At 39.3% G+C, this 26,519-nt stretch overlaps 1 protein-coding gene across 2 annotated transcripts in view; it reads left to right on the forward strand.

Moving 5' to 3' along the window:
- pde2a (phosphodiesterase 2A) overlaps positions 1 to 26,519 on the forward strand; it is a 139,866-nt gene that overhangs the window by 14,494 nt on the left and 98,853 nt on the right. The window contains exons 1-2 of one of the 2 annotated variants that reach the window (XM_079678423.1): positions 25,383 to 25,526; positions 25,898 to 25,988. In XM_079678423.1, the coding sequence (XP_079534549.1) occupies positions 25,492 to 25,526; positions 25,898 to 25,988 (126 nt within the window). In that variant the 5' untranslated portion in view covers positions 25,383 to 25,491. Of the gene's footprint in view, positions 1 to 25,382; positions 25,527 to 25,897; positions 25,989 to 26,519 lie in introns of those variants that run through there. The other variant, XM_079678422.1, reaches the window with a different exon arrangement.

Below are 26,519 nucleotides of genomic sequence, written 5' to 3' on the forward strand. Positions count from 1 at the left end.
TGGACTGCCCATTCTTATGCATAATACATTACAACTGAGACCAAGTGGGCATCCTCTCTCCTTTCTCTCCCCTCTCTCTCCCTTTACCCATCACTTTCTCCTCCTTGTCCCTTACCTACTTTTACCCCCAGTGATGTGCTCTCTTCCTCCCCCCTCAGCTGTCTCTCACCATCTTTCTCTCTTCCCATCTTGTTATGTGTTACTGTATTGTTAGGTCTTAGCTGTAATTTATTCATAGAAGTACACCGGCTAGCCTTTCCCAAAATGGAGGGATGGACGGTGGACAAAAGGGAGCTGATAAGAGATGTGGTAGAAGAGAGGGAAAGCATGGAGAGGCACTTCAGATTTGATCTTCTTCAGGTCTGGGCCTTCGTGAATAGAAATCATACTTATTAATGAATGTTGTTTGCCGATGCCAAAAAGCAGAGGAGGTGTTTAGAAAAATACTTTTTTTTCAATTCTCAGCAGTCAAAAAGTGCTTTGAATGAAATGTCAAAACAAATTGCCTAAGGGATGGGAGTCTCTTCTCCACTGTGAAATATTAGATTATTCATTTATTTATCGGTCATCTTTCAATATCCCAGGCACCGTGCTGTCTCTCCTGTTTAGACAGACAAGTTAGTCTACAATTCGAAGTTCACAGATCTTGATATTTCCTTTTTATGAGATTTCGTTGTGGCCTTTGTGACCATATTGTTTATTGTTGCTCTCCAAATGTGTTTAGCTCTTTGGGATTTCCCTTCAAAGTTTGACCTTTACTGCAGAATGATGTCCGTGCATAGTTTGACATTCATCTGTTAAAGGGAGAAGTTCCTCTGCGCTCACCATTAATATAAGTTTAAGAAAGACACTTAAACACTTTAAGGCATGATTACCAAACGTTTTTTTTCAAAGCAATGCATATTTATTTATTCAAACAGATCTCGGATCTATAATGATGTTAAAGTCTTGTTCTTTGGTCATTCTGTTTTAATTTGGTCTATTCAGTCATTTCTTTTCCTTCTTTTACTCACGTTCCCTATATAACCTGCAGTGAGACAACTACAAGTGTTTTTATATTTTTGAGACATTATTACGGGATCCTGGATAGGAAATATAAAAAATATAAATAACTTCCCTTATATTTATATAAGAGCTGGCTTGGGGACAGTTCACAGTTAGCTGGTTACTGGTTTGTAACATGTTCAAACTCTCCAAGGAAGGGTTTTTTGGGATCTCGAGGCACACATTTCGACTGTAACCATGCAGCCAATCAAAACCCAGTTCTTTCCGTGGTCATGGTAAATTGTTTCCTAATGGTTGCAGTTATACAATAGATGTGATGTAGGAAAGGGAGGTGTTTGTAGTAGCTGATGGCGTTTGATGACCATTATAGTATATTGTCCAATAACCACCAGTTTGCCCAGTGAGCTGCTAAATTGTTTCCTGTGTGTGTGTGTGTGTGTGTGTGTGTGTGTGTGTGTGTGTGTGTGTGTGTGTGTGTGTGTGTGTGTGTGTGTGTGTGTGTGTGTGTGTGTGTGTGTGTGTGTGTGTGTGTGTGTGTGTGTGTGTGTGTGTGTGTGTGTGTGTGTGTGTGTGTGTGTGTGTGTGTGATGGCTGTGTTGATGTTGAAGCCAGCTGCTAGGTGTGTCTTCCATCAGCTCCCCTACAGGAAGGATATACAGACCCATAAAAGAAAAAAGAGAAGATAAACCTAATTGACCGACAACAGGACATCAAAGTCGACACACAGTGGTTTCCATCCTGCACTCGTATTGCACAGAGAATTTTTGTAAACACACATTTTATGGATTTTCAGCATTTGGGATAGGTCGGGCTGGAGTGAAGGATTTAATTGTACCTGTTTTATACACGCCCTCTTATAACTATAGCATCAATTTAATAAGCTTCAAACTCATTCTTGACCTTAAAGAAACTGTAAAAAATACATTCTCACCTTAAACTTTTCTGTAATGTTGACAAACATATGGCCGAAACTTTAAGAAAATAACAAATATATACGTACGTATCATGCTAAAAGGAAATACTTAGTTTTAATTATTTATACCAGGTAAATCCTCCAGGTATTAATATTGTTGTTCATGGAGTCCTATTAATAATCAAATAGTCAAATAAAAAACGAAATACTTAAGCTAAGGGCCCTGACTAAGAAGAGACAGATATACAGTTCATATGGTACGTCTTAGTATATAAGGAACGTGTGTCTTGCACCTTTTGCCTCTACAGCACAAGCCTTATTGTTAAGTTTGTATGAAATGTAGTGATCAATGAATTTTATTCATGACTTAAGTTAGGATTTTCTTGTGTTCCTAATGTCATCACTGAGTTATGATGCCCCCTCCCTCCTCTCTCTTTACTCCTTCCCTCCTTCCATGACAGCTATTAATAATGAATGACTCTGACCGTGTTAAATGCCAGTCCCTTGCATATCACTGAACTGTCCCTTTTAGAAAGCTAATGTTGACAAATGACTGGCAGTGCAACAAGCCATTTGAGCACACTATTAACCTCTTGAAATGTCATACTGTTTGTGTCTGTGTGTGAGTGTGTCTGCATGTCCGTCTATAAAATGTTATTGAGGACTTTGTTAGCCGCTATGAACCTTCATTGGCCTTCATTATACTTCAGTCTACACACACACACACACACACACACACACACACACACACACACACACACACACACACACACACACACACACACACACACACACACACACACACACACACACACACACACACACACACACACAAATATGTCTAGTCCAGTGGCAAGATAAGAGGAGTAAGCCCCTCTGTCTAAGGATGAAGTGTCTAATCGGCTGCTTAACTAGAGATTTTATTACACACACACACACACACACACACACACACACACACACACACACACACACACACACACACACACACACAGGGCCCTTGGGCCAGTTTTTTCTTGTGACCTTGTTAATGAATAGTGCAGTGTTAAAGAGATAAAGCTCAACTGGACTCATTAAATAGCGCCAGTGTGTTTGAGATGGTGTTTCCGTGCGGGTGAGTCAAAGTGAAACTGAATGAGTGAAGGGAAAAAAGAGAAAGAGAGAGCGAGCAAGTCTACAGGTGGCTCAGCTGCTTAATTACCTTGCCATGAAAAATCATGTTAGCACTGTAAGAGGTACGGATTAAATGTCAGCATATCCATGTGTATTATCACTGTGTGTGTGTGTGTGTGTGTCTGTGTGTGTGTGTGTGTGTGTGTGTGTGTGTGTGTGTGTGTGTGTGTGTGTGTGTGTGTGTGTGTGTGTGTGTGTGTGTGTGTGTGTGTATGTGTATGTGTGTGTGTGTGTGTGTGTGTGTGTATGTGTGTATGTGTGTATGTGTGTGTGTGTGTGTGTGTGTTTGTGTGTGTGTGTCTTTGCGTGTGTATATGTGTTTTTTATTTTTATGGATGCGCTCTGTTAATTCCGCTAGCCCTCATCTCACACCTCTCTATCCTCCTGTGTCTTTGGGGGCTATTCTCACCGCTCCATTTACTTTACTACGCTGTGTGAGAGTGTGAGTATGTGAGTGTGTGAGTGTGTTTTTTATCTGCCTTGTTTTATCCTTCTGCAGTTGCTTATTAAGCTTGCCTAAAGCCTCCTCCCTATTTCGCTTCTTCCCCCGGTGGTCTCTTTCTTTCCTTCTGTCTTCTATCATCTCTTCCTCTTCCTTTCTTGTTTCTCATTTCTTCATTTGGGACTGTTATGTGTCCTCTTTTTTGTATTTTTTTTTATCTTATTCCCCAACTGGGTCATCCCCTTATTTTCTCTCTCTTACTGCCTGCCTATTGCTGTTTGGCTCTTGCTGTTTCATTAAATATTACACAATCAGTCACTATTAAATTGGAGGTCATTGTGATTTTAAATAAGTCATTAGTTATTATGTACACTTTATTTATTCAAAACTGACCAGATTCAAATCAGCTTTTACTAAGCAAAACAAAAAAGCAAACTTGAATGTTTCAAAAAAAAAAATGTCCCACAGACCAATAGGCTAAAAACAAACTAATCATAAAATAAGGAACCAAAACCCATAGCATAAATCTCGGTATATGGTGCGTTTAAGTTATGGGTGACTTAAGCAATGGCCTGCCGTTACGCTGATGTCACCGGTGGTGTCACCAGGGAAACACTACACCGCTGCAGGTGTTCATCGATGCTCCATGACCATTCTGTGTAATGCAGATTTATTTTGTCTTTTTTATCCCAAATTTGTCGGGTAGAGACATATTTTGTTTGTTCTTTTGAAAGAACATAGCATGAGTTTTGCTTATGAATGAATAAGATGTAAGATGTAAATTGGGAAGAGTAAAATAGCTTGTCAATGTTATACATGTACTGATGTACATACGTTTCATTAACACAGCTCTACTCTTATATTATTTTACCCAAGCAAATATAAACTCATTCCTTTTAAAACCTTTCTTTTGTTAATTCAACAAAACAGGGAAGCTTCTTTAACGAATAGTGATGAAAAACAATACAAGGACCTTGCTGAAATATGATATAATCGGCAGTTGTTTGGTTTAAATCAGGTAATATCTGATCCTAGAATATGAACAATACCTGATTGATAATGGATGCTGTGGACACATCTCTATTATGACTCAAACTGTATTGAGAAACACAGAACTACTTAAATTCTGAATCCTCTTACCTCAAAAGTTTTTCAAGGCAGAAGGAAACCTGAACATCATAGATTTCACTTTAAAGGCACAGCAGGCTGATAACATTGTCTAAACCTTTCTGAGTATCATTAAAAATCACATCATTTTTCCTGTGTACTGGACATGTGTCCTCCTGAGCAGCTTTAGCTCTGAGGTAACTTCCAGTCAGGATACAGTCCCCACGTTCCCTCGAGTGTGAATGTTAGCTTGTGAACATCAGAGGAGATGTTGTTATCCTTTGTTTGTGTTACTGTGTGTACAAGAGTTATATCGTGCTGGACACAGGTTTAGATTGAAAACGAGTTTTCTGCACTTGTGTTTATCCCTGTGAGTGCGATATATCATATGTGTGTAAATGTATGTATGTGTGTATGCACTCAGGCATTGCTCTCTTATCTCCGGCCTCACACAGGAACTGTACCAACAGAGGACCGGAAGCCTTATCGCTCCAAACACCACCACACTGTTTACTCAGACAAGAGAATACACACACACACACACACACACACACACACACACACACACACACACACACAGACACACACACACACACACACACACACACACACACACACACATGCATAAACACATAAACACACCTTTACTTTCCTTTCTCGTATATTCACTAAGCGTAATGAGAGGAAGCGTTTACAGTGCGATGTGTGTTTTGGAGTGTGTGTGCATGCGTTTATGCTCCTGTATTGTCAACATTGTGAGGACAGGCTAAGAAATAAAACTTTAGTAAACTGTATGTTCATGCATGTAATTGGCTAAAGGTCAGCTTCAATGTGTGAAGATATGATTGCAGCTCTGAGCGATTACATAGGAGTCATGTGTGAAAATCTGGTTGGCTTAATTTCTGTTTATATCGTTTGTGTAAAGATGATAATATAGAGTAACGTTGATAAGCAGATAAGATAGATAAAGTCAAACAATGAAGCGAAGAAGTCCTTAATTAGAGCTGCACAGAATACTTCATTTATCAATTACTCTATTGACAAAAAGAGAATAATCGCCAACTTTTTGGATATTAAAATATCAGTTAAGTCGTTTTTCCTCCATGAATGACACTTAATTTAGCTTTCTTCCAGTTTTAGATCACATTTAACTATTTATTTTATGGTTTTGGACTGATAAGACATTTAAAGACATCATATTGGGCTTTAAGAAACTGGGATGGGCATTTTTAGACCAATTTATTTATTTATTTATTTATTTAACCTTTATTTAACCAGGATAGGTCTGGTCCATTTTTAGACCAATTAAACTATTCTTTCATCTAGAAAATAACATTACGGCAGATAAAATGATAATGACAATGATCATTGGTTGCAACCTTACACCTAATATTTCACTGCATGTTTTGCATGCATAATTCCTCCAAGCTCTCACACAAAGAAACATGGACATTATTGGTTCTTCTAAAAAGTATTAATGCAATGATTTGACATACAAGGCCTTCATCGGGCAAAAATCTGTCACATTTGAGTCTGCAGCCTTTTCTTTTGTATGCCTTTTTTATCTTTTGTACTACCCCCCTGCCTTTGCACTCACATATTGAGCCATGAATGTGATCGCTGTAGCCTGTGGCTGGAACATACTGTGATGCATGACTGGGAGTATGTTTCCACTGATGTCCTCGTGAGCTGCGTAACGTTACGACTACAATTATCCAACCTCTGATGTGCACATTCGATATGACTCTGACCCAGAATTGTAACTTCTGGTTAATGTAGCTCCCATACAACATGCAACGCTAGATTACCCTGAAATTATTTTTACTATGGTTTTACTTTAATTAGACAGTTTCAAAACTTTCCATTCGTAATGAACACTGTATTTCTCTTTATCTTTGCGACAGATTGCTCAGTCATTAAGCTTGACTGTGTATAATTGTGGTTATTCACAGAAAGAGTTGATGAATGAAAATCATTGGGGAGCATGGGGACATATAAAGAAGTATGTTTATAGACTCCCTGTGATGAACAGAAGAAAAGCCATTCCGCTGTTCAGCATAAAGGGTGATTAAGTGCTTTAATGAGTGTCATTAGCAGAAATTACAGTGCATGTGTGCACTTTTGTACCACCATGACACAAATGAAAGTCAGATTTTTTCAATGCACAAATTCATGCACAGTTAATGTTCCACAGCTGGTGCAGATGGATAAAACTCTTCCAGTGATCAAAGAGATATTTGAATGCTGTAGTTTCCTCTTTTGTAACTTACTGGCAGAGATGAGCCTGTGACACATTGGCACCCGCATCCTAAAATGTTAAGAAAGAAAGATAACAGTGCTGCTGGAATTAGTTTTGATAATCAACAGTCAAACAGGTGAGTCCAAAGCAGTTTGATTAAGTTAGTCACATGGATAAGTCTGAAATGTATTTTGTTCACTTCTCCCTTTATAATAGACTCTTCTCACAGCAGATACTTTGACTCCCAGTTAGGACAAACAGAGATGTCGATTAAAGCAATAATGATGTCTCAATCCCTTTAGGGTGACGGCTTACACACCTTTTTCATTTTTACTAAGACATGTATTTTGGTGGGAGGCTGGGAATGTTATGACTTCAACCCCGCAGACAATGTGTCAAAGGTGGGAATATTTTCCTCTTGATCATAATCCTTAACAACATTTTCCAATAAAAGGGACATACATATGAGTAATTTGTGAGGTTGTCACAAGGATTTGGAAGGCAAGACAAGTGACGTACAGTATTACTTACATATATGTGTACTTGTGCATTGTGCTCTCACACATATTTGTTCATGCATGTCAGTGCGAGGGATTTTGGACCTATACATCCACATTAAGACATCAGCTGCCTCTTTCAGTTATAACAAAAATGCATTATTCATCATTATTAGGAAGTCTCTGTACAGTAAAGCTTAGACAATGATTTAAAGAAACGGTTTTGTTAATCCAGCCTTGGTTTATGTTTGGACTTCTGCCTTCATAAATCTGTAGTGGAGTCAGTTTGTGCACAGCAGCATGTCAAAGCTGCCACCTTATGTTTGCTGATGAGCTTTTACTTTATTCCACTGTATGCATCAATTTGAGTCGCTCTGGATATGAACGTCAACTAAATTATTAAACAGGGAATGCACATAAGAGAGTGAGGTGGGAGAGGGGAGGGGAGTGAGATAAGAAGGGGGAAGCATGGAGGATAGAGAGAAGAAAGGAGGAGAAAAGGCAACGATAAAAAGAGGGAGAAAAAAATCTCAAGACACTCTTTTGTCAGTTTGAGTCTTGCACATGCACACACACACACAAACACACACACACACACACACACACACACACACACACACACACACACACACACACACACACACACACGCACACGCACACGCACACGCATACAAGGATAAAGATACACTCACATTTACATGTCAATTTACGTAGGCAGTCCTCCCATACAGTGGCTCTCGTTTGCGAGACTAATTTAAGTTTAAAGCAGAGTGACAGTTCAATCATTTGTTCCTGACACCCTCTTCTGTATCTTTTCCTTTTTTCACTATGAGAAAGTTAATAGAAATCCCGCCCCCCGGTGCTTGAGGTGTATAAAGTGGGCACTCTCATTCAGATTTTCGAATTCAACCAAGGAGAACATGTCAATTCACAGGGGTAAATAAGCTGCCTATATGCATAGAGGTGTCAGCTTTTTGGTGTGATAAAAGACGGCCTAATCATCTGTGTCACATCAAGAAATTATTTATTGATTATTTTGACCACATTTTGTTCACTCGTTTATCTCTGAACAGCAATTATATAAGCTGTGCGTTGAGAGTCTCTTTGAGGTTTCCATTAGTCCAATGAAGAGAATGGCTGGAAATGTTTTTCTTTCGGAGGGGGGGGGGCATCATTCAGTTAAACCCCTTTAACAGCCCAATAATCGTCATATTGAATTTTGTCAATCCAGATAAAATTAAGCAAAATGTTGTTAAATCTGCCACTTTTGTTATTGGCCTATCTGAGTAAACTGATTCTGAATTCCTAGGTATAAAATGTAGGCAACAGAATAGATGTTGCTATCACAAGTATTATAGTTTCATTTTGTTTTCTGAGTAGTATTGAGAACAGAAGTCGATTACGTTTAAGCCAGTTTTGTTTGTATGCAGGTAAACGGTCTGTGTGGAGAGCAAAAGAGATTGAAAATGGAATCTCTGAACCCATTGGCTGACAACAATTTGGCTTTTTATTAGGTTAAATGAGCTTGTAAACTGGCTACAAACAATCCATTCATAGAAATCAATGTCTCTCAACTCCATCGCTTCTCAAGTTGGTGATAAGACTGTAAACATGACCATTAGATAAAAGAAAGACCCGGATATACATCAGTTATCCAGAACTGCAGAAAAAGAATGCCCCTTTGCTCCAGTGGCTTATGTTCCTTAGACCAATTGTGAATGAGTTCCTGAATTGGGCCTATCTTAATCCTATATTCTGAAAGAAGAGTTTACTCTGTAATGAATTAATGGTAAGAAACTATTTTATCCAGGTTTAAACAAGGTGCGCAGCATTTATGGGAAACTGTTTTTGTGTAAATAAGTTAACAGGTGAGTGAAAGTTAGTGAAACTGTATTTCAACATGCACGTTAAGAATATAGGGACACATTGATAAAAGAAAAACACGTTTTTTGAGAAAACATAATCTAGAACTGTGAAGTCTTTGAACCTGCAGCAGTGCTTCATGTCTGCAAAGATCCACTGTCTCAGATTTGACAGTCGAATCAGTTGTATGCAAATCAAAGTGAGAGCAGAGCGGAATCCAATGGATTTGACATGCTTTGAAGTGTCATCCTGTTGCCTTCTGTCAGGCTACTTCCCAGTGACATACAACAGCTGCGGGTGTTACACTGACTGATCCCAGCCAATGTGTCAGACAGTTAAAAAAAAATTGACTACACTCACTTCTTTCACAAAAACGGTTGAGTGAATAACTTGATAGGACATGTGTAACCTTTTTTTATCATCTGAGAGTTGCATTTGTGCTTCTGTTTGTGCCGTGCTTCTCTCTGAGGTTCAGTCGTCCAATGGGAGAGCCGACTCACACACCACGTGTTCCTTGCCCCGGATTAAAAAAACGTACCCTAAACTACAGACTGTAACAAACTGGAGCAGTTGCATCCCAGTTAAAGCTTTACTGTATATACAGCATTATTGTTCACCTTGAACATTTCCTTATGAATTATAGAGCACAAGAGCCATCTTGTTAACAGTCACTGTGACGGGATTGAGTTGACAACAGCAACACATGTGGTGCAGTTCAATGTAAGCAGCATAACATATGAAGTGTGTGATGGAAATACTAATCGCTGCTGCCGTCAAGGAAATGTAAATCTTTATATAAATTATTAATTTCAGAGAAGAAAGGAACATTTTTCAACAACATTTTTTATTTCGGATTGATTCATTGTTACTGAAATTATACAACAGGAAGTAGGCTAACACCCTCATTCTCACAAGCATTTACACATGTGAAACACAGCATTTCATCATGGTGTATTGCGTCATACTTTGCTGAGTGCACAGAAAAATCTAGATTTTGCTCTAAAAATGTCCTTTGCATTTATGAGCCTGTCGTTGTCAGATTGTTTCTCAGCATCCTTTCCAATTTCAGTCCTCCTAGTTGTAGTTTTTTCCCTAGTGTCACTCGTGTCTCCATCTCCACAAGGATTGTTTCAGGCTTGAAAGTTCTTGTGGTAGATGGAGGAAAAGGAAACGAGAGTGTAATAAGGGGGAAAGCAGGCTGAGAGGTGTCAGGAGGGAAAGTTGGTAGAGGGTAGAGTTGTGACAGAATGCAGAGAAGCAGAGTAATGAAGGGATGGGATTGAAAAACACGGAAAGCCAAATGAAGGAGGAAGAGGAAGACAAATAAGAGGAAGACAAATGATGGGACAAAGGGACCCAGAGGTGTGGGGGGGAGGAGTATGAAGGTGAGAGTAAGGAGAGAATAAGGACTGATTTTACCAGGAGAAAGAAGGTGGTTGTTAGGACCAGGGTACCATGGCATTGGCGACCACTGACTGATAAAGGTGTGTGCGTTTGTATATAGTCCTTTGTAGTTGTGTGTACCTGTGAATTTGTGGACGTGTGTGTGTGTGTGTGTGTGTGTGTGTGTGTGTGTGTGTGTGTGTGTGTGTGTGTGTGTGTGTGTGTGTGTGTGTGTGTGTGTGTGTGTGTGTGTGTGTGTGTGTGTGTGTGTGTGTGTGTGTGTGTGTGTGTGTGTGTGTTTGCGTGTGCGTTTGTGTGTGTTTTAATTGAACCAGAGACTTTCTGGAAACAGGTGTTTGGACTGTGACGAGGGTATGTATTGAAGAGGGTCACAAAAGGCGGACACAAATTCTTTTCTAGCAATTTCGAAAAAGCCATGTAAGTGAAAACTGGTTAACAACAAAACATTGAGTCGGCTCGAGTTATACCAAAGAGCAAGAGAAAAGACTGAGAGAGGAGCAGATAGAAGGAAGAGAGGAAAGATGACAGGTGAGGATAATTGGAAAGAAAATTATTTCTGATTTCCTCAGGAGTGGTGAGGAGATTGGGCGGGCAGCACATCCGCGAGATAAATGCGTACACACCAGTTCCAGTCCCACTATTATACTCTGTTAGTGCTTTAACGTTGAGTTCTACTGTATGAGCTGGCTGCAGTAAGCACGAGATAAAGTGTTTTAATCATGGAGCATAATCACTTCCCTTATCCCTTAATCTCTGTGATGTGCAGGATTGAGAATGTCACTCTCAAAATGTAATCTAGTACACTGTAATCTGGTGAAATACTCTAGGGGTGGACAATGTGACCACCATATACATGTACCATAAGAAATATTGAACCTTACCTTTTAGCTTCGGGTATCCATTTCCTTTCTGCAGTTGTATTGCATTTGATTGCTCACTAGATAAAAAACATATGCTAATCCAGCATATTAATTAGAATTTGATATGTTGATATGAAATGTTCATTTTGAAGGCATTACATGTTTTGGTCTGCTATCTCTTTTTGTTATCAAGAAAACAATTTCTTTACAGATGTTTATGATTCTATATTAAGATACATCTTAACATTCAGTTAAATCATATATACTGCAACATAAGATTACCCTTATCAGCTGAAACAGCAGCACACAATGCTTCAGAGACACATGCATTGTATACACAATTAATTCTTGCTGAGATACCCTATATCCTTTAAATAGGTGCACACATAAACACATATAGTACAGTATATTCACAAAAGCATGTTCTTTTTCACATATACACACAAAGATCTTACGCTAGGGTACTTATGTCACAGTCAATCAGATTCAGCCGTGAGAAAATGCCACTAAGATGAAGAGACTATAACATGAACAGAAAGCAGATGAGATTAGAAGGAAAGAGAAAGAAAGGCAGTAAATGCATTCACGGTGCGAGCGCCAACACACTGTAGTGTAAATCTGGCCTACTTGGCACTGTAAAGCCTCTCAGTGGATTAGACTTCCCACTTTCTTGTTTTTTCTTTTCCCTTTCTTTGTCTGTTGTTTTGGGGACATCCTCTTTAGGCCTGACTCTTCCCTTTGAAATGGAAACAATAAGCTCATTGGTATTCCGTATAAAGATATGTGTGTAGGAGAGAGGGAGAAGGCGAGATGAAGACAGAAAGAGAGAGCTTCTATACAACTTTGAAGTTTGTTTTTGGGATGTAGACTGATGTTTTGATTGATGCGGGGGCATTCAAATGAAGGCAGCACAGAAGTTGCCCTTCATTTCCCTTCTGCAGAGGCTGCTGAATGATAACTACACCCTTTGGAGAAATTGCCCTAACAGTAAAAATATTGGTTTCCATTTTGGTCATCAGTCTTCTCAAAGCTAAGGAAGCAATGGTTGTACTTGACAGTAATCCAAATGAGAACTACGAGGGCAATTGAGTGCAGTCCTCCGACAAAGTCATTTACATAAGTGAAATTATGCATTTCCCTGCCCCTTCATTCAGATCCCCTCCAAAATGTAGTGGAGGTCCAGCTGCTTGCATGCACTGTAGTTTAACCATTTGGACACATGGGGGCGCTATGACAGCAGAACTGCAGCAAGGAAAAAAAGGGAAACACAGGGGAGAAAAACAAGGAATTGACGGGAAGATATTAATAGAGAGAAAAATTAAAATGAGAGAAGAAGTAAAAGAAGGAATGAAGGAAGAAGGAAAGGCAGAACATGTGAGGGAAAGGAAGGAAGAGGCCAGAGATGGGCAAGGTTAAATGTGTGCGTGGTCTGTTTGATTAGGGCATTGCTGTGCATGTCTGTTGAGGGTGTGTGTGTGCATCTGTCAAACATGTTCATGACATGTGTAACTGTATTGGCGCGCCCATAACTGCCATTGTGTATTCAGTCCTAGATTCCTTTGTGTTGACCTGTTGAGTGTCTGTCTGCGTCACAGCTTCAGAGGACTTTCTCAATTCCTGTCAGAAGAACTGGTTGTCTTTTCTCTGACTGCCAACATTCTTCCGTCAATACTCATCAATACTCAACCATCTGGACTGAAACCACAAGATTAACCATGTATTATAATGAGCATTATTCTGATAATTAAATTAGAGCAGCAAATAACTATCATTTCCTTTATAAATTAATTTGCCAAATGTTTACCTAATAATTAATTTAATTCTTAAGTAGGGTTTCTAAAATGTCAGAAAATAATGTGAAGCATCCTTCACCCTTTCGCAGAAACCAAGTCGATGTCTTCATATTGGTTGTTTTGTCTGTCCAACAATCCAAACGAGAGATATTGGGATAGAACAAATAAGAACATATTCACATTTTAAACCTCGGAAAACTACGAATCTTGGAAAAAATACTTTCAAAATAAATCGGTGATCAAATACCATTACCGTACTATTCTTTTATTCATCTCTAAATACTATTCAGCTCTAAATCAAATGATTCGGTTAGTCAAAAACATAGTGAAAATACCATATGTTCAAATACAAAAATTGCTATTAAATGTAGTTTTAATTTATGTTGTATTAGTGCAAAATGCTTGTTTCTTAAAACGTAAAAATCAATAAGGAATCTTATGAGAAAACCTTAGGGATCTTGTTAATTGTGTGAGAGAACTAATCAAATGAGTTAAGAACATTTAAAACATAGTAATTTCAAGATTTCTGTAGAAAACATTTAAACATTTACAATGCCATTGCCACTTGGCAAAATATATGAGCTTGGTGATACTGTATGATCATAAGCTCCTGATATTGAATGTCTTGTAACACTACCTACTAATAGTACCACTACTACTCACTGGTAGCCAAATATCTCCAGTTTTATCTCAAGGTGCCATAAACTTTTTCGCACTTGAATTACACTCTCTAACATCCTGGTGTCTATGTTCACCCCTCTGTGTTGCATCATTATTTGACATGGTAAGATATTCATATTTGATATTTCTGCATTTTTGCACATAACTCCCATCAGTTTTGGAGGTGAACAAGTTTGTCTTCAAGCAACAAGAACACATCTGTTCTCCAAATCATAATATGACAGAGTTTTTAAACTGACTTTCCTTCACTAAATTATGTTGGTTTAGGAAAAATGTCTACATAAGCTGTACTGCAATCTGTCTTCAGCTGAGTAATATTCCCCTTCTCAATTATGTTTTTTCTCCTTTATAAACTCATTATCTAAGAGGTGCAGTTTTGATCCTGTGTGTGTGTGAGTGTGTGTGTTCCTGAATATGTCAGGGTCAGTGCATTCATTCACTGACGCATTTTAAAAAGGAAATTGTTGGTATAAATTGTTATGTGATTTTTGCACCTCAGAAAGATGGGGTGCCATAGCAACGAATGGAACTCAAAAACACACACACACACACACACACACACACACACACACACACACACACACACACACACACACACACACACACACACACACACACACACACGCACACACACACACACCACACTGACATCGTCATTTCCACTTGAAGCATCTATTCAGCCTGTTCACCGACTCGCAGTAGATAGTCTCAGTGCTGCATTCTTATTGGTTGAACTAAGAAACCAATTAGATAAGAGGAAAAAGGATAGATAGAGAGGACATTTTCTGTCTGATGTATCGTGTTAATACCTTTATATATACAGTCTATGGTTAATACCAGCACATGTATGCAAATATGTGCAAATACTACTAGGCAAATATTAAGTCAGCATTAACAAACACACACACACACACACGGTGCACAGTGCAGGGTGGCAGTATAGGGCTCTGCCGCCCACACCACATTGGTTGTTGCGTAGTTTTGAGTAATGAAAGTCGAATAAAGAAAGCAAATGGAGCGAGGGAAAAAAGTGAGAGTTTTGTTGGTTTGCTGCAGTGTTTCTTTTTTCTCACTGCCCCAGCATGACTTCTTTCCATTTATTATTCTTAGGTTTCTTTCAACAGCTGCTGTGGTGCTGCAGTGTTTTTGTCCATTGTTGTCCTTTTACTCCCTCCTTTGTGGGCTGCTCTCTATCTGTTCAACTTGCTTCAACCTTTTTTCTATTTAGACCTTACTAACTGTTGGATTGTCCGCAGCACTTTAATTTCGACCTGTATATGTTTTGTTCTATTCATCAGGGCATGTATGCATTCATGTATGAGTTTAAGCTGACGCTGACATTACCAGAGGCTACACTGACCGTAATTTACAGGGTCACCCCCCCCCATTTGCAGGTTTTGCCGCCTTCCTTCCATCTGTCTGTCTCGTTCTTCATGTCTCTCTCGCTTTTCACTTCCCCATCCTCTGGATTTCAATCACCAACTCCTATAACTGCCCACTGTTTCCCCTTCACCTTTGACATGATCGGCAATAACCTGATACTAAGGGAAGGAAGTGTGTGTGTACGTGAGTCCGTTCACCTGCGTGTGTGTGTGTCTGAACATTTTGAGCAGGAAGGAAGCAGCTAAGAACAAGAAGCTCTCTTTTACGGACATAAACAAAGACACAAGCACATGTTTAATGCCTTAATGTATTCTTGCATTGGTTTTTGGGACATAGATGAAGACCAAGCTTAAATAAACTACATGATAGATGAAAAAAATATGAATGCATTTTTGGTTGCCAGGTTTTTAAAGATCTTTTGGCTTGGTGTTCATCCTGTTTGAGGACAATAGTTCATCAGGTGACTCCTCCAATAGATCATTTTGGCAACTTACCTCCTGGGGAAAATAAGCTGCAGAACTAAATTAAATGTATTACCAACATAGTAATGATTTTGACTGCTGACATGATGAATTGCTGCAGCAAATACCAATGAATTACTCACATGTATTACTTCAGGAGGGATTGTTAAGTAGAAAGTAAGAATCCCATTTAGTAATATAATTGGCAATGGGTCTCACTTCATCCATCAGGGAGCAATGAAAGTGCGTTCCTGATTAATTAAAGTGATAGCTTGAAGAATTGCACAAGTGATACTAGAGTAGAACATAATCTATCTCAACCTGGCAACGCAAGAGGTGTTCTTAAGATATCTTTCTATCTGATCTACTCAGAATAAGATGGCGTTTATTAGTAAAGTAAATCGTCACAATAAATATGTCCTCTAACAATACTAATGCTTTATTAGAAAGTGGTTCCTCATTGGCAAGCCCAACAAATATGGAGACAAACAGACTGCACTCTTAACCGACCTTTGAGACAGAATGGGCTCGATGCCGACAGGCTGTGTAGCATTAGTGAGGAACACCTTCCACAAAAGCAGGCATTTGCCAGCTGTTCTTACTGACAACAGCAGCTGTTTGTTGCTTTCTGTCAGGTTGTTGCACAGTTTGAATGCAGAAAGCAAGACCCAACATTTTTTCTAGATTGTGTCCCCACCCAAAATCGATTATGTAATGTTTTTTCTATCTAGCATGAAGAAATGTATACGCATAACATCCTTCACTAGATCAGTTATATATCTTTTTTCATGCAAAGAAGAGGAGGCAACACATTTTCATGGAGCCAATGAGAATAAAGTATTGCTTTAGCTAAAAGAACGGCGGTTATCGGTTGAAACCAAGGTCTTAAAAATCTCACTAAGGAGTGATCACGACGAGAGGACAGATTTTCCACAGTTTAAACTGTGCAGAGTTGTTGTTGTTGTTGTTGTTGTTGTTGTTGTTGTTGTTGTTGTTGTTGTAAAACCACTCAGAGTCTCTCAGCGTTAGCAGTGAGTGACAGTGACCCTCACATGGATCAAAGGATCAGTCATGATGTCGGCTCTGTCCAGTGTCACTCCAGTTGCTACACAGCGGTCACTCAAGTCATGGAGGTCTGTTCAAAACACAAAACCAACCGAGCATGTGTTCGTTTTGCTGCTGTGAGCCAAGGAAAAAATGTCTTGGCCCTGTGTTCCCAGGTCTCCTCTCCAGAAAACTGATCTCCCCAAGCTCTCCTTCAGTTTTAAGATCAACGCTTAATGCTCATCAAAGCGACAACATTTGAACATTACAGATCCACCATTACACGCTGAGCCCTCCATTTAAGTGTGAGTTATCTACAAAGCAAACCCATTTTCAATTCAACTCATCAGGAACTATAAAAGGCATCGTCAATTGGCCCTGGATTTCAGAGAAATTACATGCTTCAATTCCATCAGCAGTGAACTGCCAATCAGGTCAGAATCAAACTCAGAAATGTTATAATCAACCAGATTTCCACCTGCTAAATAAGTGACACACATGCAGAGAAATTCAATTTGATTGACTGGCAAATTGCCACTTGACACACATGCACGCATGCACACACACACACACACACACACACACACACACACACACACACACACACACACACACACACACACACACACACACACACACACACACACACACACACACACACACACACACACACACACACACACACACACACACACACACACACACACACACACACACATTAACAGATATAGAAGCAGAGTACTGTGATTGTTTTGCTCAACTGGTGGGATTTCTAACCAGCAATAAATCATATGGTGATTTCTATAGAGCAGTAGGGGCTTCTCTCCTCTTTTTCATTTTTCTCATCCTCTTGTCCGCCTCTACTTTCTTCTCAATGCTGCTGAGATGAACTATAGTTAGGAGTCAGTTTGTGTTGGTATGGAAACTGGTTTATAAATGGTTCAGGTTGCCAACGTCCAAACTCACATAGCAACAACCAATCAGCCTCTCAAAATGTTGACGTAAATCAGAATATGATGAATAGTAACCAATAAGGTTCATTTTTTTGGCAACTTGTTTGTTACACTGTTCATCTCAGAACAATAGGCCATGGCTTTTTAAATAAAGGTTTTGTTAGTTTGTTAGTCAAATTACGCTCATACAATAGCTTGAAATGAACTGCTGTGTCAATGGAGCAAATTCAGCTTACAGCAATTGGTTACAAAAATAATGTCAACTTTTCAGATCATTTAATCAACTAATGAATTGTAAAACTAAAAGTAAATGACTGTCATTTAGAAAAGCCTTCAAATGGTCATTGCACATTGTTTTTGCGGCAGTGGGTTCTGGGGAGCAGTGTCCATAAAAGTAATCATAAAGACAAATGTTAAAAGCACCATTTTAGTTAATTTGATTTAGTCCATACACGCTGAAAATGCAGTTTGACTACAAGGTAAAATATTGAATGGATTGTTTTTGAAGGGGTATTTTATCTTGCCTGGTTCAGAACACTGGCTGTGTTTTTTGTATATCCCTTTGGCAATGTTTGTTGACGCTTGCTGCGTGCAGATTCATTGTTTCAAAGGGCTGTTCCTTACAGAGTCGAGTCGGGTTAACAAATGTGCTGCACTGTTGGAATAGGTTATCAATACAAACAGAGCAGCTTGCTGTTAAGTGTGTGATTGCGTATGTCTGCCTGACTTTCCAAAGTAGGGTGTGTCGTTGTCGCTTTCCTGCTGTTGTTTTACTGCTGGTGTTGTTTAAGGAAATTAATTATGAGTAACAATAAGGATAAGTTATTTCCGCACACAGACACACTTTGACACACACTTTTCTCTCAGCTGTTGGTCATACACCATGTTGAGAACAATTGTATCCTATGCACTGTATATTTCTGTGGGAGCATAGATTTTTCAGTATTGCTGGCCCCAGCGGGATCACACCAGTAACCTTGTTCTTGCTCTCTGCTGCACGCCTACCTTTAAACTCTCAGCACATACTGTGTCTGTATATAATATCTGTAAGAAATATGAACACTTTTGGTAGAAAAGGATAGATGGATAGATAGATGCAGAAATCGATAGATGTATAGATAGTGCATCATGTCTGAATCACCAATTTTGCAACAAAGACTTTGAAGCAAGTGTGTTAGAGAAGAAAAAACACTAGTATTAAAGAAAATGCATAATACATACATGGTTTGATAAAGGTGTAATTATTGTATTCTATTTTGGATGCTTTTCATTGTCAATAGATCTGTTGAGAAAAAATGTACAATGTCTTAAAAGATGTGCAAATTGTTGTTCTAAGTGAATTAGTAGACAGTTCTTTTGTTATAATAATACAACTAAGTAAAGCTGCACATGTTGTCCTTGGAGCAGCTGGAACGGCTGGTTCTTTGACATGTTATCTTGATAAATGGATAATCAATTACCTGAATAGTTGATGATAAACGTTACGCCAATTGACCAATTGATTCATTGAGTGGTTGTGTCAGCACTGTGCAAAGGTAGCTTGGAGAAAGACATCAATAACACACACTGGTTCAGATTAATGTGCAGTTTTAGTTGGACGAATTAAGATCCACTGCAAGACCACACTTCCTGGAGAGCACGGTATACTCATCCCTGATCCAACCCTATGATCCAACTTCACAATCTACACCTTTATTCTCACTGCACGCACAGCTATTTACTGCCTCTCTAATTTATTTCCGCGCTCCCAGTACAACAGAATAATTGATCCCAAATGCACATTTCTCCCCAAGCTGAGCAAATCATTTGAGCGGCCACCTCAAGATGGGAAACCACTATTGTTCCAGAGGAGAGGATGTCAATGCATTTGCAGATCCCTTTCAAGCTGCGATGGTGTGAAATAGGCTCTCAATATTTTCACGTTATGGAGGATTGCTTTTTGAGAATGCTGAATAGCTGGATTTCAGCAGAGGAAAATAAATAATATAATGTGAATCAGAGCGGCACCAGAATGGTCCTTATAATCAGGCATTAATCAGTAGGACTGGGTACTGAACATTGATACTGAATTGCTTAAAAAAATCATTATTATCAAGAAAAGACTTGCCATTAAATACCACATTTTAATAAAAAAGCATATAATACAAGTAAAATAAATATCAAAAGTACATTTCATTATTGTTAGAGCCAATAAGCATGCAGCTACTCTCTAAGGTTTTTACATTGTGGCGGCATGCAGGAAAAACAACGCTTTAAACATGCAGAGACTAGGCAGTGTATTTGTTTAGCTTACACATTAAAATAAAGATTTGTTATGTAGTTTATAATGTTTATTTGGGTTAAAATGGAGTTTATACATTTGGTATCAAAGTATTTAGGAGAAATTCCCAGCACTTTTGATCCGTAAGTGTGAGTACAATGAACACATTCTTATACCTGCATTACAAACTGCCACTTAAAAATAACCAGGATTAACAATGCATTTTAATAAAAAGCTTGATTCAAAAATATATTCCTTTTTTATTTCCTTGCTCAAGTCAGATGTTTTCATAATGTCTGTCCTATTCACCCGCTCAGAAAGATCAGCGGGAGGAAAACAGGTTGTGTGGGGGATGAGAGCTCTCGTTCAATAGACACCAAGGTGTGTATGTGTGTCTGTGAGTGTATATTTGTGCATCAGGATGCTGTTAATATAGCTCCACCATTATGTAGATTAGCCCTATTCCCCTGAGTGCAGCTTCGCCATTCAGACCTCTCAATCACTCCGCTGCTTTATGGGAGTCAGGGCACACACACACACACACACACACACACACACACACACACACACACACACACACACACACACACACACACACACACACACACACACACACACACACACACATAAAAGAGATTTATGAACGTATGCACTTTCAATCAAAGTCATTTATAGGCTTCATATACAACAGCATCATATATGTTGACACAAGCACAGACGAAATGTCCACACACTGACATGTACACAGAAAAACACACACTGGAGACCAAGGTGACTGGCTGTATCCTCATGAGACTACAGGTCCATGACTTCCTAATTATGCGCCTCTGCACTGCAGTTATTCATGATGTCCTGCTGTGTGTGAAAGAGCAGCTGAGTGATCGCACTGTGGGTTTGTGTGTTGATTGCATTTTAGCGGCAACAACAGTCCCCGTTTTAATCACAAGCTCGGGATCAATACTCTTGTCAGCTGAATCCAGCTGTGATGCTCTAAAGCAGGGGTCTCCAACACGTTGATCGCAAGCTACCGGTAGCTCGCAAGCCCTCAATAAGTAGCTCGCCAAGAAAATCCAAAATGTAAAAAATACACACAAACAAATTGGAAATGTAATTAAAAGAATCTACCCTATGCATAAACGAAACCACAAGTATAGCAAACTTCATCTACTTACTACAACTCTATACCTATCTAACCCCCACCCCCCACAATGAATATCGACCAATCATGTTCTTGCTTGATTTGCGGGACCAGCGTTGCAGTCGGGAAGAAAAGCAATGTGGAGCGGTACCTCACCACTTCATAAGGAGTTTGACCTTTCCTTCTGGCAGAATCTACACAGCACATCAGCCCCATTGAACACAGCCTAGTGATGCCAGCCTAAACAACAGGGCAGAGTTTTACTATATATTTATTGCACTTAACGCACACACACGCATGGCGTAGTTTCCACTGGGGACATTTCCCCCCAACTTTTCGAAATCCCGTTTGTGTACCCCCACTTCACAAATATGTTTATTTAATTGTTTTTACGCAAGCCGTCATCGCCAAGGAGGAGCACACAGCCTCTGTGAGCGAGCGAGACAGAGAGAGAAAGCGAGTGAGCTAGAGAGAGCACACCTTTATCTATTTAATATAGTTGTAAAAAAAAAAAATCAAGAAGTTATTCCTATGTGTACTATACAGTAGGACAGTAAAACAAAACAACAAATAGTTTAAAAGTGGAGTGATTAGTAAAATATGCATAAATAAAAAGAAAGAATGCTAACGAGGTAACATAAGATAAGAATAAACCAGTTTAAATGATTTTTTATTGGTTGTGATCATATTCTAAAGATGTTTGGATTATTGAAAAGTATACAGCTCCCTTTCATATGATTGTTGAGAGCTGCATCCATACATTCATTTTGTGCTCAAAGTGCACCAGATTGATTTAACTTCAACATTTAAAAAATAATCTTCCCGGTGGAGCATGCCCCCGGTCCCCCCTAGAGGATGTGAGGTCCACCCCCAAATAAAGCAGGTTAAAATAATTAAATTGAGTACATGTTCTTTTAGTAAACACTGAAAACGGGTCCCACAGACCCAAACAGCACACAACGGTTAAAGGTCAGCATATTAATAATGTTAAAATGTGCTAAATACAAAAAAAGGAGGAGTAAAAGTAGCTCACGACTTGTTTTATTTTTAAGTAGCTCTCATCCTAAAAAAGGTTGGAGACCCCTGCTCTAAAGTGTACGTGTGTGTGTGTGTCATACTTGCCAACCTTTAGACCTCAGAAATCGGGAGCATTTCAAAATGCAAAATTGGGGGGGTGCTAGTGGATCGCCGGAGCTGTTAAATTAACATTAACATGCTTATTGTAGTTGTAAATGCACTGCCTTGCGGCCTGTAGCACCGTCCTTGATGGAGCATATGTGTGGGCTGGACCTGTATTTTACAGGAAAGGAGTGAGCAGAGAGTAGAGTAGTTGTCGATTCTTGTTCTGTTTTCTGTGAATATCTGCCTCACCCTCTCGGACTTTGAATTGCGCGCGCCACTAAAGAGACGTGTTACCATGGAAACCAAACAATGGTGTAGCTGTATTAAAGTCCGAGTGGAAACAGTCGTGTGTAAATCTGATTTTGTCAGAAATCGGGAGAAATGCGGGAGAAATATGACCCCGGGAGGAAACCGGGAGAGGGCAATGAAATCGGGAGTCTCCCGCGAAAATCGGGAGGGTTGACAAGTATGGTGTGTGTGCGCTTGCATGCGTTTGTGTGTTTTTTAAAAGGTAATCTAGATCACAGAGTCCAAAGCAGATGAAGAGAGACAGTCTTTGAGGAGATTTTGCTTTGAACTAACCTATGTTCTGGCTGCTTCTGCGTTTTTCATGAGGACAGGTGAGGGCCTGCTCTCCTGTGTGTGTGTGTGTGTGTGTGTGTGTGTGTGTGTGTGTGTGTGTGTGTGTGTGTGTGTGTGTGTGTGTGTGTGTGTGTGTGTGTGTGTGTGTGTGTGTGTGTGTGTGTGTGTGTGTGTGTTTGTGCAAGCTCTACAAAATTGATATGAGTATGAGACTGTGTGTACTGCTGATTATCTCTCTGTGTATCTTGCTGCTTTTACCCAACTCTGGCCACAACGGTCTGAGTTTGAGCTGTACTAGAATAACCTTCCACCATGTGTACAAAATAGGCAGCCTCAGGGTTTCCTGGGACATTGCTGCATTTAACGGCACAGCACACACACCTCAACATGAGTCCATCAAGCAAGCATCAACTTCCAACTTGCTGCCCCTGTGAGCTCTATTTGTCTGCACCTCTATCTTTTAAAAAATAGCCATATCAACATAAAACACCTGTTGGTTTCAATGATCGCTTAGCTTTGACCAATCATTGGAACATTCATAGAGTATGCAGAATATATGCAACATTGAAACACGTTCAATCATACTTTAGAATGACATTGATCAAATCTGGTTTTGTTTGAGTTGTTAGAGCTCTCAAAGATTATACATCAGGCGATTTTAGTCTCCAGTAAACACGTCACAACAGTATTTACTGTAGCTTTGATTGTTTTCTCAAACAATCACCAGTTTCCTTTCCCAGTCTGGCTATTTCTCCAAACTAAAGAGTCTTACTACTTGATTTAGAGTATCTGCCTTTGTCAGCTGTTTTAAAAAAAGAAAGAAACGGCTACTGTTTGCCTGTGACAGCTTCTAATATATTCTATATTCTAATATACACATTTAAGTGATGTACCTAAAACGCAAAATGCATTTCTAACATAGTTGTTCTGTAAAAACGTAATGCTCACTTAAATTCTGCCCCACAATGCATTTAAATACTTACATCTCTCCAAATAATCACGAGAACAGTGTTACAGCAGCTCAGCAGATGCATTTTTTTCATGTGATATGACATGACATTGTGTGGACACTGTAAGTGCATTTAGCTGCTGGCAAGCTTATTTTTAATAAATGGCTCTGAGGTTTGTCGGATTGATGGACTACATTAGGCAGTCCTATTCAACCTGCTGTTCAGCTTCATGCTAAATGACCTGTCTCTACCAATGTTACCTCAGAGCTGTCAGCGGCACACGGGACGCGTACTGAATCTGATTGGACCTGTTGGGATGAATCTATACACTGATTAAAGGTATAAGGGTGTGGAGGGGGGGGGGGATAAATCTATTAGATATTCAATGCAATACAAATATAAACTACGTGTGACTATTATTTATATGAAGCTAGTTGAAGGTGCTAATTTATTTATAATGTATTTTTTAAATGTATTTTACGGGAATGTATTGTTCCATTTTTAACTAACAAAAACAATGAATGAAAGTCTGGGAAAAGACAAACCCTTTATTGATTTATCATTTGCCAGGGAAGTAATTTCACGAAAGGACATAATTCACATACTGTAACAACAAGAAAAATCTCCCATAAGGGTCCATTCATTAGCTAATAATAATATTCAGTATGGAGAAGTCTGTAAAGTGCACTGGAACAAATTGGAAAGTGGAATATCTACAATTTCCTGGCAAAAGTTAAACACTCATCTACTCATAAAGATCAGGTCATTCTTAAGTCTCAAAAAGTCTTAAAAAAGACTACTGGTGAGATAAACAACAATTCTTGAATATTTTTTACTTTCCTTATACAATTTTTTTAAATATTTATTCAATTTATATATTTTTTCTTTTATTGTTGAAATTATAAGACATAGTTTGAGATGAAAAAATTAGCTTGAGTTGTCAAACCAAGAACATTTAAATGAAAAACACGTTTGAAGGAGGTGTGACCTGAAAAGACTAGTATCAACAAATACGTGTTATACGTATAGATTGATATAAGAGCACACAGATACAATAATAATACAGAAGAAAGCTAAACAATGTACAGACCTTCATGTGAAATAACAGCTATATTGAGAAAAAATTGTCATACAATTTGTATGTGCCTAAATGCAATAACGAATGCTGTTATATAAAAGGAGGACTATGATACATGATGTAAGAGGGACACCATTTAGATGAAAATAAAATTGTATTATACTTTATTTAATAAAGAGTAAGTCCTAATAGTTAGTGCATACAAAATATCATAGATCAAAAACTTCCCACAGTATTTCTTTGTCGCACACACTGACAGGATGAAAGTGAAACGAGGGAGGATGAGGCAGTGAGACCCAGAGGAGGAGCGAAAAGAGAGAGAGAGAGAGAGAGAGAGAGAGAGAGAGAGAGAGAGAGAGAGAGAGGTGGGAGGAGAGAGGAGGAGGGACTTTGTGCTCTCTATGTGCTTCAGCTCGTGGTGTTCGCGCCCCAGTGTGTGTCTCAGCCTACCGGGCGCGAGTGTGAGCATCAGTGCATCGCTGTGTGTGTGTGTGAATGTGTGTGTGACTCCAGCGCTCTCTGCTTACGAAAGGTGGAGATGACATGACTGCGCTCGAGAGGAAGAAAGGAAAGGACCTGTAAGGACTCCACACACACACACACACACACACACACACACACACACACACACACACACACACACACACACACACACACACACACACACACACACACACACACACACACACACACACACACACACACACACACACACACACATGTAAACACTCTTGCCTTTTTAGTCTTACATTCCCTCACACACACCTTTCTAAATTCCTGAACTCCTCCCGTCAAGGAAAAGACAAGTTGTGTTGGAAGAGCGTGTGTTTGAAACTACTCTGTTTCCAGCAGCTTATCACTCAAACTGTAACGGCTGTCTCCATGTGTGCAAAGTGCTCAACACAAATACACACACAGGGTCCTGAGTTTTTATTTGTGATGCCTGCAGACGCGGTCAGCAAGTGTTTCTGCGCCCTGAAGAGAGTTCAGCTCCAGCCCTGACTACCAGACAGTCCCCCACGCTGTCCGAACAACTCCAGGTAGGATACATTATTTTCTTTTCTCCTGTCCATGCTGTCTAAACACAGGATGCTATATGATCATGCCCTCTTTTTCTCCCTGTCATATTTATTATTATTACAGTAAAAAGCCCATAACTAAAGGTATACTTTTTGATATATTCTCCCTATAAGCTATACTGCCCTGGTGTTACCTTCATGTACTCGTTTCAAAATAATTTTTTAATGCGGTCTATCTTGTATTGTTACTCCTTTGATCTCCTTTCCTTTTCTTCTTTCTGTCATACACACACACACACACACACACACACACACACACACACACACACACACACACACACACACACACACACACACACACACACACACACACACACACACACACACACACTGTCCTCTGCATCTCCTTATTCTCTCAGCGTTTTTGTTTTGGGAAACTTTTGTCTTACGGAGGTAAGTTTGAGCTCCTGTTGCTGCAGCTCTCTGTTGATTGAGTATGGAACATAATTGATTGCCTGGAGCGTGTGTGTGTGTGTGTGTGTGTGTGTGTGT

The sequence above is a fragment of the Notothenia rossii genome (genome assembly GCF_949606895.1).
Source record: "Notothenia rossii genome assembly, chromosome: 4".
NCBI lineage: Eukaryota > Metazoa > Chordata > Actinopteri > Perciformes > Nototheniidae > Notothenia > Notothenia rossii.